This window comes from Struthio camelus, chromosome 1 (assembly GCF_040807025.1).
Source record: "Struthio camelus isolate bStrCam1 chromosome 1, bStrCam1.hap1, whole genome shotgun sequence".
NCBI classification, from domain to species: Eukaryota; Metazoa; Chordata; class Aves; order Struthioniformes; family Struthionidae; genus Struthio; species Struthio camelus.
In genome coordinates, this window is record NC_090942.1 from 136,167,103 (window position 1) to 136,179,586 (window position 12,484).

The following is a 12,484-nucleotide window of genomic DNA, read 5'->3' on the forward strand; positions in this document are numbered from 1 at the left end:
TACATATGCACAAACAAAACAAAACACAGGACCACTGAAACATGGGAAAACCAAGTACCACTATTAATCCTCTATGAAGAACGCAAACACTGACAGAACATGCTATCCACAATGCTACAGCAGACCTGAGCTTTAACTTCGGCTTCTCAAGGGCGGAAGGCTTGCTCCTTCCCACAGTTACCGTGCAAGTAATTCGGCCCAACTTGGGGAACAAAGCCTAGCCCAGAGACAACCCCTGCTCAGCCTGCCCCTGCCTCCCAAAGCAGCAGTGGCAACAGGGCTGTCAGCACAGCAGAGCCCTCTCACACTTGCAGCACCCGTGATGGGGAAGTTGTCTGCTCCTGCTCTTGCAGGGGTAAGGGGCTGCCTGCTCCCCCAGGGGTCTCACCCTCCCGGCAGCAGCAACTCTTGCTTGTTGGTCTGCGCTCTCCTTCACAGCCTGTGACTACAGCTCCTCTCTACACGTCTCCACAAGAGGAAGGAAAAGGAAGGTGCTTTGGAGCCGAATCATAGTTACTGAAGTTAGATCACCCAGCCATATATCAGTAGGCAAGCAGCAGCTGTTAGCCTATTAGTGTTTTGTAACTGCCCATTAAAGCAAATTTAACTCTCCATAGTGATTGATTAATTAAGCTTGGACTTACTCCTTGGTAATTTCCAATTAAAAACTTCAGGGGATTTTTTTGTTGTTGTTCATTCTTCAGTATTGCTAACGTTTGCAATTATTTTCTGAAAAGACAAGTGGATTTGCATCTCCTGTGATCAAAACACTTGACTTTGCATTGCTTTACAAAGACCATCAGGAGAATAGTAAGAGGTTAGCTTTCAAAAACAGGAAGACAGGAAACAAGACTGTAATGTTACTGAGGATGACTGATGCTCATTTTACTGTTTCAAGTTCACGAGAGCAAGTCCATACAACAGAGTTTTCCAAGTGTATGGGGGGAAAAAAAAATTGGTCAGCTGAGTTTATTATGGGCAACAATACCTATGAGGGATAGAACATAACTAGACTCTTCCTGGGATACAGCTCTGTACATAACATTATCCATAACCTAAAAGTGAATTTTATTCCAACCTTCAAAAACACAATTGAATATCATAGGAAATTATTAAAGTGACACTCAAAAGCAGTATCCTGCCTTCTACAAAAGGTGCATTTTCATTTTGTCTCTTGCTGGGAAACGAATGAAACCTATACTTTTTCCCCACAAACAGTACTGTCACCTTTTGCAGTACAATGACTGAACAAAACAAAGCCTTTCATCAGCTCAGTAAGAGTTCTCCTATGTTACCTACCAACCAGTTCTCATCTACATCACTTCCTTCAACTATTGTAGGGCTAAATCACTGAACCTTCTAGACAATTCACTGTAGCAGCAGGTACCTAAAGGCCACACACACTATGCAGATATGCACTTTTTTCCTCCCTCTGGATACTTGTATAGACACATAGCTGATGCACAACTGTTCAGTTACCACAAGGAGCTGAAGCTCTTGCCCTTATATTTATAGGGCTGACCACTGAGCAAAGGCTGATTTTAGTTGAGCACCTATTAGGAAACTCTGAAAAAAAGTATTACAGGGATCGAGCTCCCTTGTCCTATCTGGGCACCCAGAGGCACTGTTTGTTCCCCAAGAGTCTCTGCAGCACACATCTCCATCACAGCAAAGATATTACTGTCCAGCAGAAATTCTGTTCACACTATTATTCATATTCTGTACATCTTGCCTCAGGATGAGAAAAACAACACTAAGGATTTTGTAACAAAGGGGTGGGGGGGAAGAGAAGGGGAGACCTCTAAAGCACACATTTCCACAGCAGCTTCAGCTGAAGTAAACTGAAACTTTGTTCTGCCTTCCTGTTTGTCCCCAGCCACACGTTCCTGCTGACTACTTATGCATGGTACCAGTGTTTAGCAGCAAGCCAGCTGAAGGACATATCTATCTGAAAATCACTTGTATTTTAATTAAAATACAGACAGATAGCATGTTACTTGTCAGCTGGCCTAGCTCCTGATGTGGAGCTAGAGTCGCATCACTCTGTCAAAAACAAAACTATCAGAAGACACTTGTGTTTTCTTAAGTTTTTATTAGAATTGGGCAGGGTAGCAGCATCAAATAAGTTTCTTTTACAAATGACAAATGATTTGCTCCCATATTTTCAATGAAAGTAAAACATACACTTTAAAAATATTTTTTGCCATACCTGGCATGCAGTTACAGGTAACTATGATATGACATTCTATTAGAGCTAATATCTCTTGTATTAAAAAAAAAAAAAAAAAGCTCTTCCAGAATGGCATGCAACACTTCACCAGAACTCCAGAGTTATCACAGAGCAGTGGGAACAAGTGTTTATAGGCCTCCACACATAATGGCAGCTGACAATCTAAGTCGAATTGCTCTATTTAGATTTAATAACCACACAGAATCAAAAAAATCATAAACCTCACATTTAAGTTTCTTTCCCCTTCCCTAACTGCTATGTCACATTGTAAGGTTCGGTTTTCCAATGCATACAAATTCATTGGTCTTCAATAACTGAAGAGACCTTTGCATACCTCTACGTATATGAACTATTTGCCACACTGCTTTGGATAATCCATAAAAGTATCCTTTAACCATCTAAATGTCATAATATAGATCATGCAGATTTGTTGCTTGGCTCAGTTTCATTCCACTATAGAAATACAGGATTTTATTAAATTCCTCCAAACACCTCATCATAAATAGATTATCAATATCAAGCGGTTCATGAAGTAGGAAGCCAAAACTGACATCTGCAAACCAGCATTCCCGCAATTCTGGCATACTACCTTTCTGTGCCGAGCATTTATACACTCGGAGGACTTCCTTCATCTGATATACAGCTGGAACCTTATCATCTGACAAACGTGCTCTCAACACCTCAGCTCTACTAACTTAGCTTGCCTCTGCCAGTAACATGCAAGTCTGGAGTCCATCAACCGGCATATGTAAGACTACTCACATTTCAAACAATATTATCACCTGTTGAAACATCTATAGGCTTTTCATCCAAAAACGGTGAAAGAGAAACTCGATATAGAGCTTCAATACTGCCTAGATAATGCCAGCTCTATTTCCCATTTATTTGCATGTCTTAAGCCAGTATTATTAGCTAGAATCCGACCATCTTCTACAAACTCATTAAACCAACTAGCACTTGTTATATATACTTCTCTGTCCTTCCAAGGAGGAGTAGTATTTGGGGGGGGGGGGGGGGGGGCTGTGCATGGTTTTTAAAGTGGCTGCACTATGCATGCCTAAGGCATTTGCTATTACAAAAAGGCAAGGTCAAAATGTCAAAACCGCTCCTTATTTCCTGTGTGAATTTGCCCCAAAAAGCTGCAAGTGAGGCCTTCGGGCAATGTCTCCCAAGCTGTTAACTCTCAGCTTTGCAGGAGACAGTTCCTCTGTGTCCAAGCAAGCAGCCACGGAGCACTTGGCACCTTGGCTGGAGATTCAGATGAGCACTTACGTGTTTCAGAACTTCATTCATAAAATATCTCACTCTTCTAAACTAGAAGATTTTCTGTTGGAAATCATTAGGAGTAGAGAATGAGCTCGCAGTAGCCTGTGCTGTTACACAGAGCGCTATTAATTCCTATATTAATTCCTCCTGACAAGCCAACTTCATGCTCTGACACATCAAATGCCAGTTCACGGTCCATGCCTGCCTGAACTAGAAGGTGAAACCCTGCAGGGCACAGTTCGAACAGCTTGGCCCACGTGCTGCCCACTGAGGCTGCCAAGGTAGCACTAACTCTCCAAGTGCAGCTGTAAACTAGCTGCAAACACATTTCAGCCAGGATTGACAACAGGGTTAGAAGCTCCACAGGTCATTTACTTGGGTTTTGTTTAATCTTTATTTTCACAAGGTGATGTTACTCAGGAGTCAGCAAATTTTGATAAACATGACAGAAAAGAGTACAGTAAAGGAAACAGAACTGCATACTATCACTGCACTCAGTTATTTCGTCACTTTAGATGACTTAATATTTGATAGAACTGGTCAAAATAAGTGACAAGGCCCAAAAATGCTGTATCCCCTAGAGTGCTTGGGCATATTCAATTCAAGTGTGTTTCTTCTGTTAACTGCAGCCAGTTCTGATTAAAGACGACAACAATGCCTGTCCCAGAAGAAAGACAAACACCTAGCATCTCTAATATACTAGGCAGCCAACAAAAACATCTAATAGAAAACATTATGAAAGGATATTAAAATAACTCTATATACAGCCAAGTGCTCATGAGGTATTTTCTGCTGAATTCTCATTTGTAATCTCAGAAACTTCCAGCAAACGTTTAACAGTAGTTTAACCCTTTCTCCTTTATACACAAGGTTCTGATCAACATGCAGGAAAACCCTGCAAGAGACGTCTCTTACATTCTCAACACCAGCTGTCTCTCCCAGCTTTTCTCTAATGTCTCAGAGAGCAAAACACAACACAGCATCTCTCCTTCTCAGTTAGTGCTCTTAAATACTCCTGTTTCAGGGGGTTTTCCCCTCAGAAAGGGGCTTTTTTTTTAAAATAGCCTTCAAAGAAGGAAAACACAGCTATAAGGCTCCAAAGGGATGGAGAACAAAGCAAAACCTTGCCATCTCTTCCTCCCTCTGAAAGCCAAGATCAAGACAGCCAAGAACAACCACATAAAACTGTGGCCTGTTCCATGAAGCAGCTTAAGACTTCCTAAACAAAACAAGAGCGGAAATATTAAATTCACTGCATGTGATTCAAACATTTAACAACTTCAAAGCCTAAATAAATGCTTCAATCAAGAAACAACATTCAATAGACTAACTTAGCAGATGTTATAATCAAGATTCTTTCAGAACATAACATATACAACCAGTCAGTTTTCACACTTTTAAGAATATCAAACACTGGAGTACAGCAATCATGCAGTACTATGCAAACAGTTGTAAAACAAACCAAAAAAAAGTGAAGTTTTTTTTTTTTTTAAAAAGACTTATATCCCAATACATGCATTTTTAAGCATATATTTATGTCTTCCATATCCTTCCATATATGTCTTTATATTACGTCTTCCATATCCTTTCACTGAAATCCAGTTACAGCCTCCTTCCTCCAGTCCCTCAGGACCCCAAATGACTGAGATTTAAGATAAATTGTACACAACAAAGCATACAAAGAGTCAGGCAGGTCTCAGCAGAAGAGCTAACTTTCAGCAACACGATCCTTTATAGCACTGTTTATTCTTGACACTGGACAATACTTAAACCACTCTTCCCCACCCCCCTCCAGGAACGCGAGAACATGGGATAACTGCATTAAATGTGAACAGACAGAACTATATTCAAATGATTTCACTGACCCAATGTATCTAGACATTGTATTTGGACAAGTCCTTAAAGAAACAGAGGCACCTTGACCATGTACACTTATTAAAACAGGCACTATAATCAGATGCAAGTGAGCTACTGAAAGAAGTTTCCTTTTGTTGACTAAAGTTTTATCTTTCTACAAGCAGGCAAACAGAAGTTATATTAATACCTACCACAAAAATATCTGTCAAAACAAAATATAAAGTTAGCATTTTGCAGTAAAATAACGGGCATGCATTCACGAAGAAGCTGCCATATTCTCTGGAATACAAAGATGCAATAGCTTCAGCTAAAGCATAGCAAAAAACACATTATCCTCATAAGATGAGATGTCAAAATAGTAAAATCTCATTTTACTAATAGCCATTCTAGGGTATTCCAGACCACTCAGAAGTTTTACTGCCCATGTAAGCTACTAAAAAAGAAAAAAAAAAGCCAAACTAATTCATGATCCATGATTCAGCATTAATATCTAAACCCTTTAACACAAATTACTGATGTGTATTCTCCAGTCTTTCTCTATGGAAAAGACTTTATGCTTCAGGCCATTATCATTACAAGAGAGGAGAGATTCCACATGCAAAATACAAGCCGACTTCTGAACTACCACTGGTTGAAAACAGTTTTTGACCTCTTAGTAGAGGGATCTATTGTGCTGAAAGAGACAAAAAGAGATTGGGGGGGTGGGGGGGGGCAGGGAAGTACTTTGCTCTTTGGTGGCAGCAATACCTCTGCATCTGGTCGTCTCCAGGCCCTCCTGCACCCCCCCCCCCCAATTTGAGTGTGTCAACTTTACTTCTGAAGATGTTTGCCTCTTTCTCCAGTTAAGGCAAATGCAATTGCAAAGCTACTTGAAAGCAGACAACACTTAAGGTCCTTGCCACAGTCTGTTTAATTAATAGCATAGTTTTTAACATCACAGATCAGCTGATAAAGCTAGCTATTTTAAAGATAGTTAGTTCTACTCCTCTCCCTAGCATTTCTGACTCTTCTGATCTAACCCTGCAGCTAGATAGTTTAGGGAACTAAACAAGTAAAGAGGTGTTTGGCGCAGAGGGGACTGTTCCCCCAAACCTGCTTTTAGCTTGGTTTAGCTTACTGAATCAGCTCACGATGGATCAGTCAAGCACAGGGTGCAAGGAAGATGGCAGGACTACTCCTTTTGGCACTAGCTCACCATTAGATTGGTTAAGCTGTAGTGTAAAACCTCACTGTGAAACAGAAACTGGAAGCCTTTCAACAGAAAACATGCTCTAAAGCAAACTGCTTTTAGAACAACCCCATAAGTGTTTCCCCTTTCTGTCCTTAGCAGTGCCTCAGCGGGGAGCAAACAGCAATGCCACGAAGGGGACTCTGCGCAAAGATGCCCAGAGATCAGGAGTCCCTTCCCCACGCGTGTTACTAACATGTTTTCTTCGCCCACTACCTCCGCCGGCCAGCCCCGCAGGACGGGGGGCGCAGGGGGCTCCCCGCACGCAGCGGCTGCCGCACCAGCTTGCCGCTAGCGAGCTTGTCGAGCAGGCACCAGCTTTACTACCTAGGCTTGGGCACCCATCACAGCTCTCCCCCGCATCAAACTTCTTCACCCATCTTGCCTACTGAGAAACGTGGAGGCTTTCCTTCATTTTTGGCTCTAACACACCCCCTACAGGTAAGGACGGAGTATACGTTTGTAACAGCCGAGTAATAAAACTCGGCAGCCGATTAGCTAATTACTGCTACGCGGTTACAGGAACCTCAAAGAGCGACAGGCTCCTCGTGCCTTTTACTTGCACCTCGCTCTGTCAGAGTCAGGGGCCTGTTTCGCCGCACCCCGCCGTAAGAGCCAGGCCCGCTCGAGAGCCACACAAACCAGCACGCTGACTCAAAACGGCCTCCGCAGGCGGCCCGGGCTCTTAGGCGCCCAGCAGCGGCACTCACCAGCCCCCGGGTGGGAGCGACTCCCGCGACCCCCCCCTCCCCCGCCCCAAAATCACCTTGACGCCGTGTGGAGCCGCGGCCGGTACCTGCGGGTGCTCTGCCACCCCCGACGCGAGCTAACCCATGGGGGGAGGGGGGGGAAGGGGATGTGCACCCCCCACCCCCGAAACCCCAGGCAGAAACCCCGCCGCACCCCACGCCGGGCCGAGGCGCAGCCCGCCCCTCCAGCCGCGGCTGCCTCGCCGCCGCCGCCCTTCACGAGCGGGGGGCGGCGAGGGCCAGAGGCCGCGGCGGGCGGCGCCGCGCACGGCCGAGCCTGAGGCGGCCGCACGGGCCCCGCGGGGCAGCCCCGGGCAGGGGGCGAAGACCCGGGGTGGGGGGCGCCCGCCCAGCCGGAGGTGGGTACCCGGGGGTGGCGGCTGGGCAGAAGGGCGCGAAAGGCGGCGGGGGGGGGGGTGAGGGGGCGCCTGTGCGGGGCCTGGCGGGCGGCTGCCTCGGGGCCGCCGCCCACGGAGGGGGGCGAACGGGATGGGACCGGGCGGGGGGGGGGGGAAGAAGAAGGCGCCTCGGCGGTTACCTGCGGCGCCGAGCGTGAAGTCGAGGGTGCTGTGTCGCGCTGCTGCCATAGTGAGGTAGAGCCCTGGGCCATGCCTGGAGGAGGCGGCGGCGGCTGCTGCGCGGCGAGTGCGGCGGAGCGCGCCTATATGTGCGCGGGGGGCTGCGGCGGCGCCGCGGGGGCTGGGCGCGCCGGCGGCGGGGCGGGGCGCGGCGGGCAATGGCGGCGGCGGCCGTTGGCAGGCGGGAGGGCGCGTTGCGCAGGCGGCGGGGAGGCAGAGCCGGCGGCCGCTGGCTTGTTGGGGGGCGGGAAGCGAGAGAAAAGGCGGGAGCGGCGGGGCCCCCCTTCGCCGCGGCGCGGCCAGGGCGGGCGCGGCCCAACGGCCGCAGCCATCTGCGCCACAGCAGCAGGCGCCGAGCCAGGCCTCCCCCGACCCTTCCGTCAGGGCTGGAGCGGATCAGCAGCGACCCAGGGAAGACCCGGAGTCCCGGTTATTCTTTAAGCTTCGAGTCGCTCCGAAACGAAATTATTTTCGGGGTCTGCCGGCCCTGAGGCCGCGGGTGGCTGTGAGCAGCGCGGTGGCCGGAGCGGTGCAGCGGCAAGGCCGGCCGGGGCCTGCTCAGCTGCGGGGGGGGCTCCCATCCTCACAGGCCTCGCAAGAGTTGTCACCAGAGAGAGAACCTTAAGGAAAAAAAACAAAGAAGAAGAATTACGTACGTTACCGTATTTTTTTTTAAACAAAGGACAACTGTAAAGCAGCCCGCCGAAGTCCCAAACGCACGAAGCAATGCGTGGTTACAAACCCCAAAACACCATCTAGAAGCAGTTAATGATAGGCCTGGTGTCTAATTATGTCAGCTATTACAACTTTTATGGCTTCCTTTTGTTTCTTGGGGAAGCCTTTGCAGGATTGAGATGTAATTTGCAGGGTACCACGGCTAGTTTCATGTGATTCCACATTTTAAAAAAATAACCATTTCGGGGGTTTGCAAGTAGTCATTGCTATGTAATCCTGTTGTAGAATTCCCATATAATATACTACCACCATTATTTCTGTAAGCTGCACTAACACATTTTTCAACAGAAGTTTACAGTTATCTCAGTTCTGAATGCTGTGACTTAGGCACACACATCCTGAGCAAAGCAGAAGCATTAACTGGAGATCTGCATCAGAGAAAAGCGTAGCAGTCTCCAGGTCTGTAATTACTTTGATTTTGTTAGCTGGTATTCATTTGACTCTGCTGATCCAGGAAAGGCCATTTTTAAAATTTGATTAATTAGCTGAAGTTTAGGGCCATGCAGGTTTATGTTAGACACCTTTGATCCAACCCTGGATATTACTGAGGATTATATACTCCTGTTACTTCAAATCCAAGCAGTGAGGGGAGGAAAAAATAAAAAACACACACTTGTGCACTTATTAGAATCCCATTTCCCTAGGAATTCTGCTTTTTCTTAGTGCCATGGCACTTTTGGGTTTTTTTTTTTTTGTTTTGTTTTTTAATTTAAAAACTTCCTTGCTGCCTTCTCTTATCCTTTGCTGCTTTTAATGCAGCTGCCACAAAACTGCCAGGCAGATCCCTGTACCCTGATGCCTTTCACCTTTGTGTACGGAGACTGCAGTTGTTTCAGTTATCTCATTACATAAAGGAGCTTAATGGAATCTTTTTTGCTGTCTTAAGCTTCACTGTTAGCAAGGAAATAACCACTGCCCTTTGTTTAGTTGAACCTATTACATTATCTTTCCATTGTGGAAGAGTCAGAAGAAGGTAATAGCGATGTTGTCACCTAAGTACCTTCAACTATTTGTGCATACATGCCAGACGCCTAGCTAAATTATGCCCTTATATACACATGAACAGCTTCACTGAGTTTGTATAGGAAAAAATAGAACATTATGTTGAGAAAAGGCTCAACTTTATTTTTGCTAGTTAAGGTGGAGCCTTCAGGACTGGCACTTGAAGGGAGGTGGAGCATCATCTTTAATTAAATTTGCTATGGACAAAAAAAGAGAACAATCTGTTATTTTACCATGTTCTTTTTATATTATCGAATTTTTTTTTTTTGATTAGCATTGGACTTCAACTGAAGAGCTGAAAAGGCTAATAAATTTCTTCAGACAGTCTTTGTTTCTTAAATCTTGATTTAAAGGATGAGGCATTAGCTATAAATGGATTTCATAGCTGTTGTAAGATTAAGTTAGCTGGAGCTGGTAAAGCGAGCATAAACAAACTTAAAAAAGCAAATGGATGGAAAAGAAAAGGCTCATCTTGGAAACATGTTGATATATCTAGGAAAACATTCAGCAATAGGAAGAAACCTGTGATATTGACATATCACATTGACATGTCATATTGACATGTGAAAGTGAAAGTGGACAGTAAATTATATATGCTCTTACAGGACAGTTTACTAACAAAGCTCTCAGAATTGAGGGCTCTTTGTGAAGGGTCCTATCTCTGAGGGGGAACTACTGCTTCTTGAGCATGTAGCAAGACGACAATACTTCATTTTCTGCTTCTTTGGCATGACTACCCTTTGCATACTAAATAACTACATCATGGCAGGGATATGTTTGGGAATCTTCCTATTCAAAAATTACACTGGAGGGAATTTAAAGAAGAGCAATTTATGAGACAAGATCAAAGGAGCTGAAATATTAAAACATGTTTCACAAATGCTGTGAAATGACATCATTTTGTTAAGATTAGTACACGCTACATGGAAAGTTTATTTAGCATAAGACTACATATGTATTTTGAAGGAAGCAAAGACTGCAAAAATGGGTGCGACAAGAAAAAAGAAAACATTCAAACACCAGTTATTTGGGGAGGTATGGAATGCTTTGTTCCTAAAAGCAACAGCAAAGGCCCTACCCTCTAAAGCTAGATTTGACAGATGAGTTAAAAACACTGAAGGGAACAATCTTCCTTATAGAGAGCTAAGATGTGTCCCTTAACAAGAACATTTTTCCTCATATTTATGACCTTTTCAGCAGTCCATTAACTTGAGATCCCTGAGGCCTACCTAGGCTAAACTATGATCCTTGACCTTAGTAGACTTTTTTCCTAAATAGGTAAACATGTTTTCAAAGTGATGGCACATTTGAGATAGGAGTTCACAAAGATTTTCTTAGCGCTTGTATTGGAATACCTGTATGAACGTTGAGCTTTGTCACTCATGAATGACATGGCCATCTTGCAGCGCTAATTAAAACCTTGAAACCAAACATACCCTTTTAAAATACACGCACACACACAGATTATCTCTCCATACCTAATTTATATTCAAAATATTGTCAAACATAATCAGTTTATGCTAAGCAGAGGCTTTTATACAGTACTATTAAATAAGCAGCAAAACATGTGCAAGCACATAGCACTGTGCTGAAGGGAGTATTGTAAGATGGTGCCGAAGTGACAAAAGCAGGGGCTAGAAACAGGAGAGGGCTAGAGTTTGGCACAGACTCCACGAGGTAGTCCCATCACCTTCGTTGTTTTTTCATTGCATCAGGTCAGTTTTTTCCCCTCCCAGACTTCTGCAACCCAGGTCTAGTTTTTAGCATTTACTTATAATTGATAGAAGTCCTAGTAAATTTGGAGGGATAGGGGAAAGAAGGTAATGCTTCGTTTTAGAAGAGCATTATGTGAAGAAAAGGGTCTCATAAGCTTGTGGTTGTTCTTACTTTATAAGAATTTGATTTGAGGTAAGAATTGCTGTTTGTGGTACCACAATTATGACCCAAAATGAAGCTTTCCTCTTGCAAAGCAGTACATCTTACCATAAAGACAGAAATTTGTGTTTTCTGGAGGTGAGTATCTGTTTAATATGGCTAAGGAAACTATAACTCAGTACTCTTAGAGACCTGAAATTACTTCTTTCATTCTTATTTCTACTTTGATGTCTGAGCATGTTACTGTTTACTAAAAACAACTAAACTACTGTTTACTAAAACAACTACAATTTCTCTTCCCCTTCTTGGATGCTCAGAATCAATTATATAGACTTGCCAGGGCATTGCTGTGGAGACTTAAAAGAAAAGCTAAGCTTCTCCTTCACAATATGTTTAGGTACTGCAGAACCTACATCTTACTGAAAACCGTGAAAAAATCTGTAACTTTAAAAGTATGCATGTTGAGTTGAGAAACACATCCAGATAGATTACAAGATGTGCACATTTTTTTTCTTTGAGATCTGTGAACAAAAGAATCAAGTTATATCATAGCATGTAAGGCTTCTCATAGAACAAGAGAATAGTTTCATGAAGTTTTAGCAAACTCAGATAAGAGTTAATTGCTTAAATAAATGCTACCATAAATTATAGGAGCTATTATACTCTCTGCCTTTTTGAGAGCCCTCTGCTGGATGCTAGCCAGAGTAATATGTTTGATCCCTTTCAATGGGATTTCCTTTGATCTGTCGCTTTTGGGCAGAGAATAGTTTACGCAGGGGTGAGACCTCAGGTTCAGTGGCCCTACATTCCTGCTTGTACCCTGCACATATCCCTCCTCAGGGACGCTCTACTTGTGTTAGGGCACTTGCTAATCACGTTTCAAACTTGAGAGACTTAACAAATTCTTTTGTTAGCACAGAGAAGTAGCCATGAAAACCACTGACAGACCATTCCTTACCTTAGC

General features: G+C 44.1%; 1 protein-coding gene across 2 annotated transcripts in view; it reads right to left on the minus strand.

Moving 5' to 3' along the window:
- Positions 1-8,063, minus strand: part of SMS (spermine synthase) — a 61,036-nt gene extending 52,973 nt beyond the window's left edge. The window contains exon 1 of one of the 2 annotated variants that reach the window (XM_068917990.1): positions 7,869-8,046. In XM_068917990.1, the coding sequence (XP_068774091.1) occupies positions 7,869-7,917 (49 nt within the window). In that variant the 5' untranslated portion in view covers positions 7,918-8,046. Of the gene's footprint in view, positions 1-7,868 lie in introns of both variants that reach the window. The other variant, XM_068917980.1, reaches the window with a different exon arrangement.
- Positions 8,064-12,484: the final 4,421 nt, after the last annotated feature.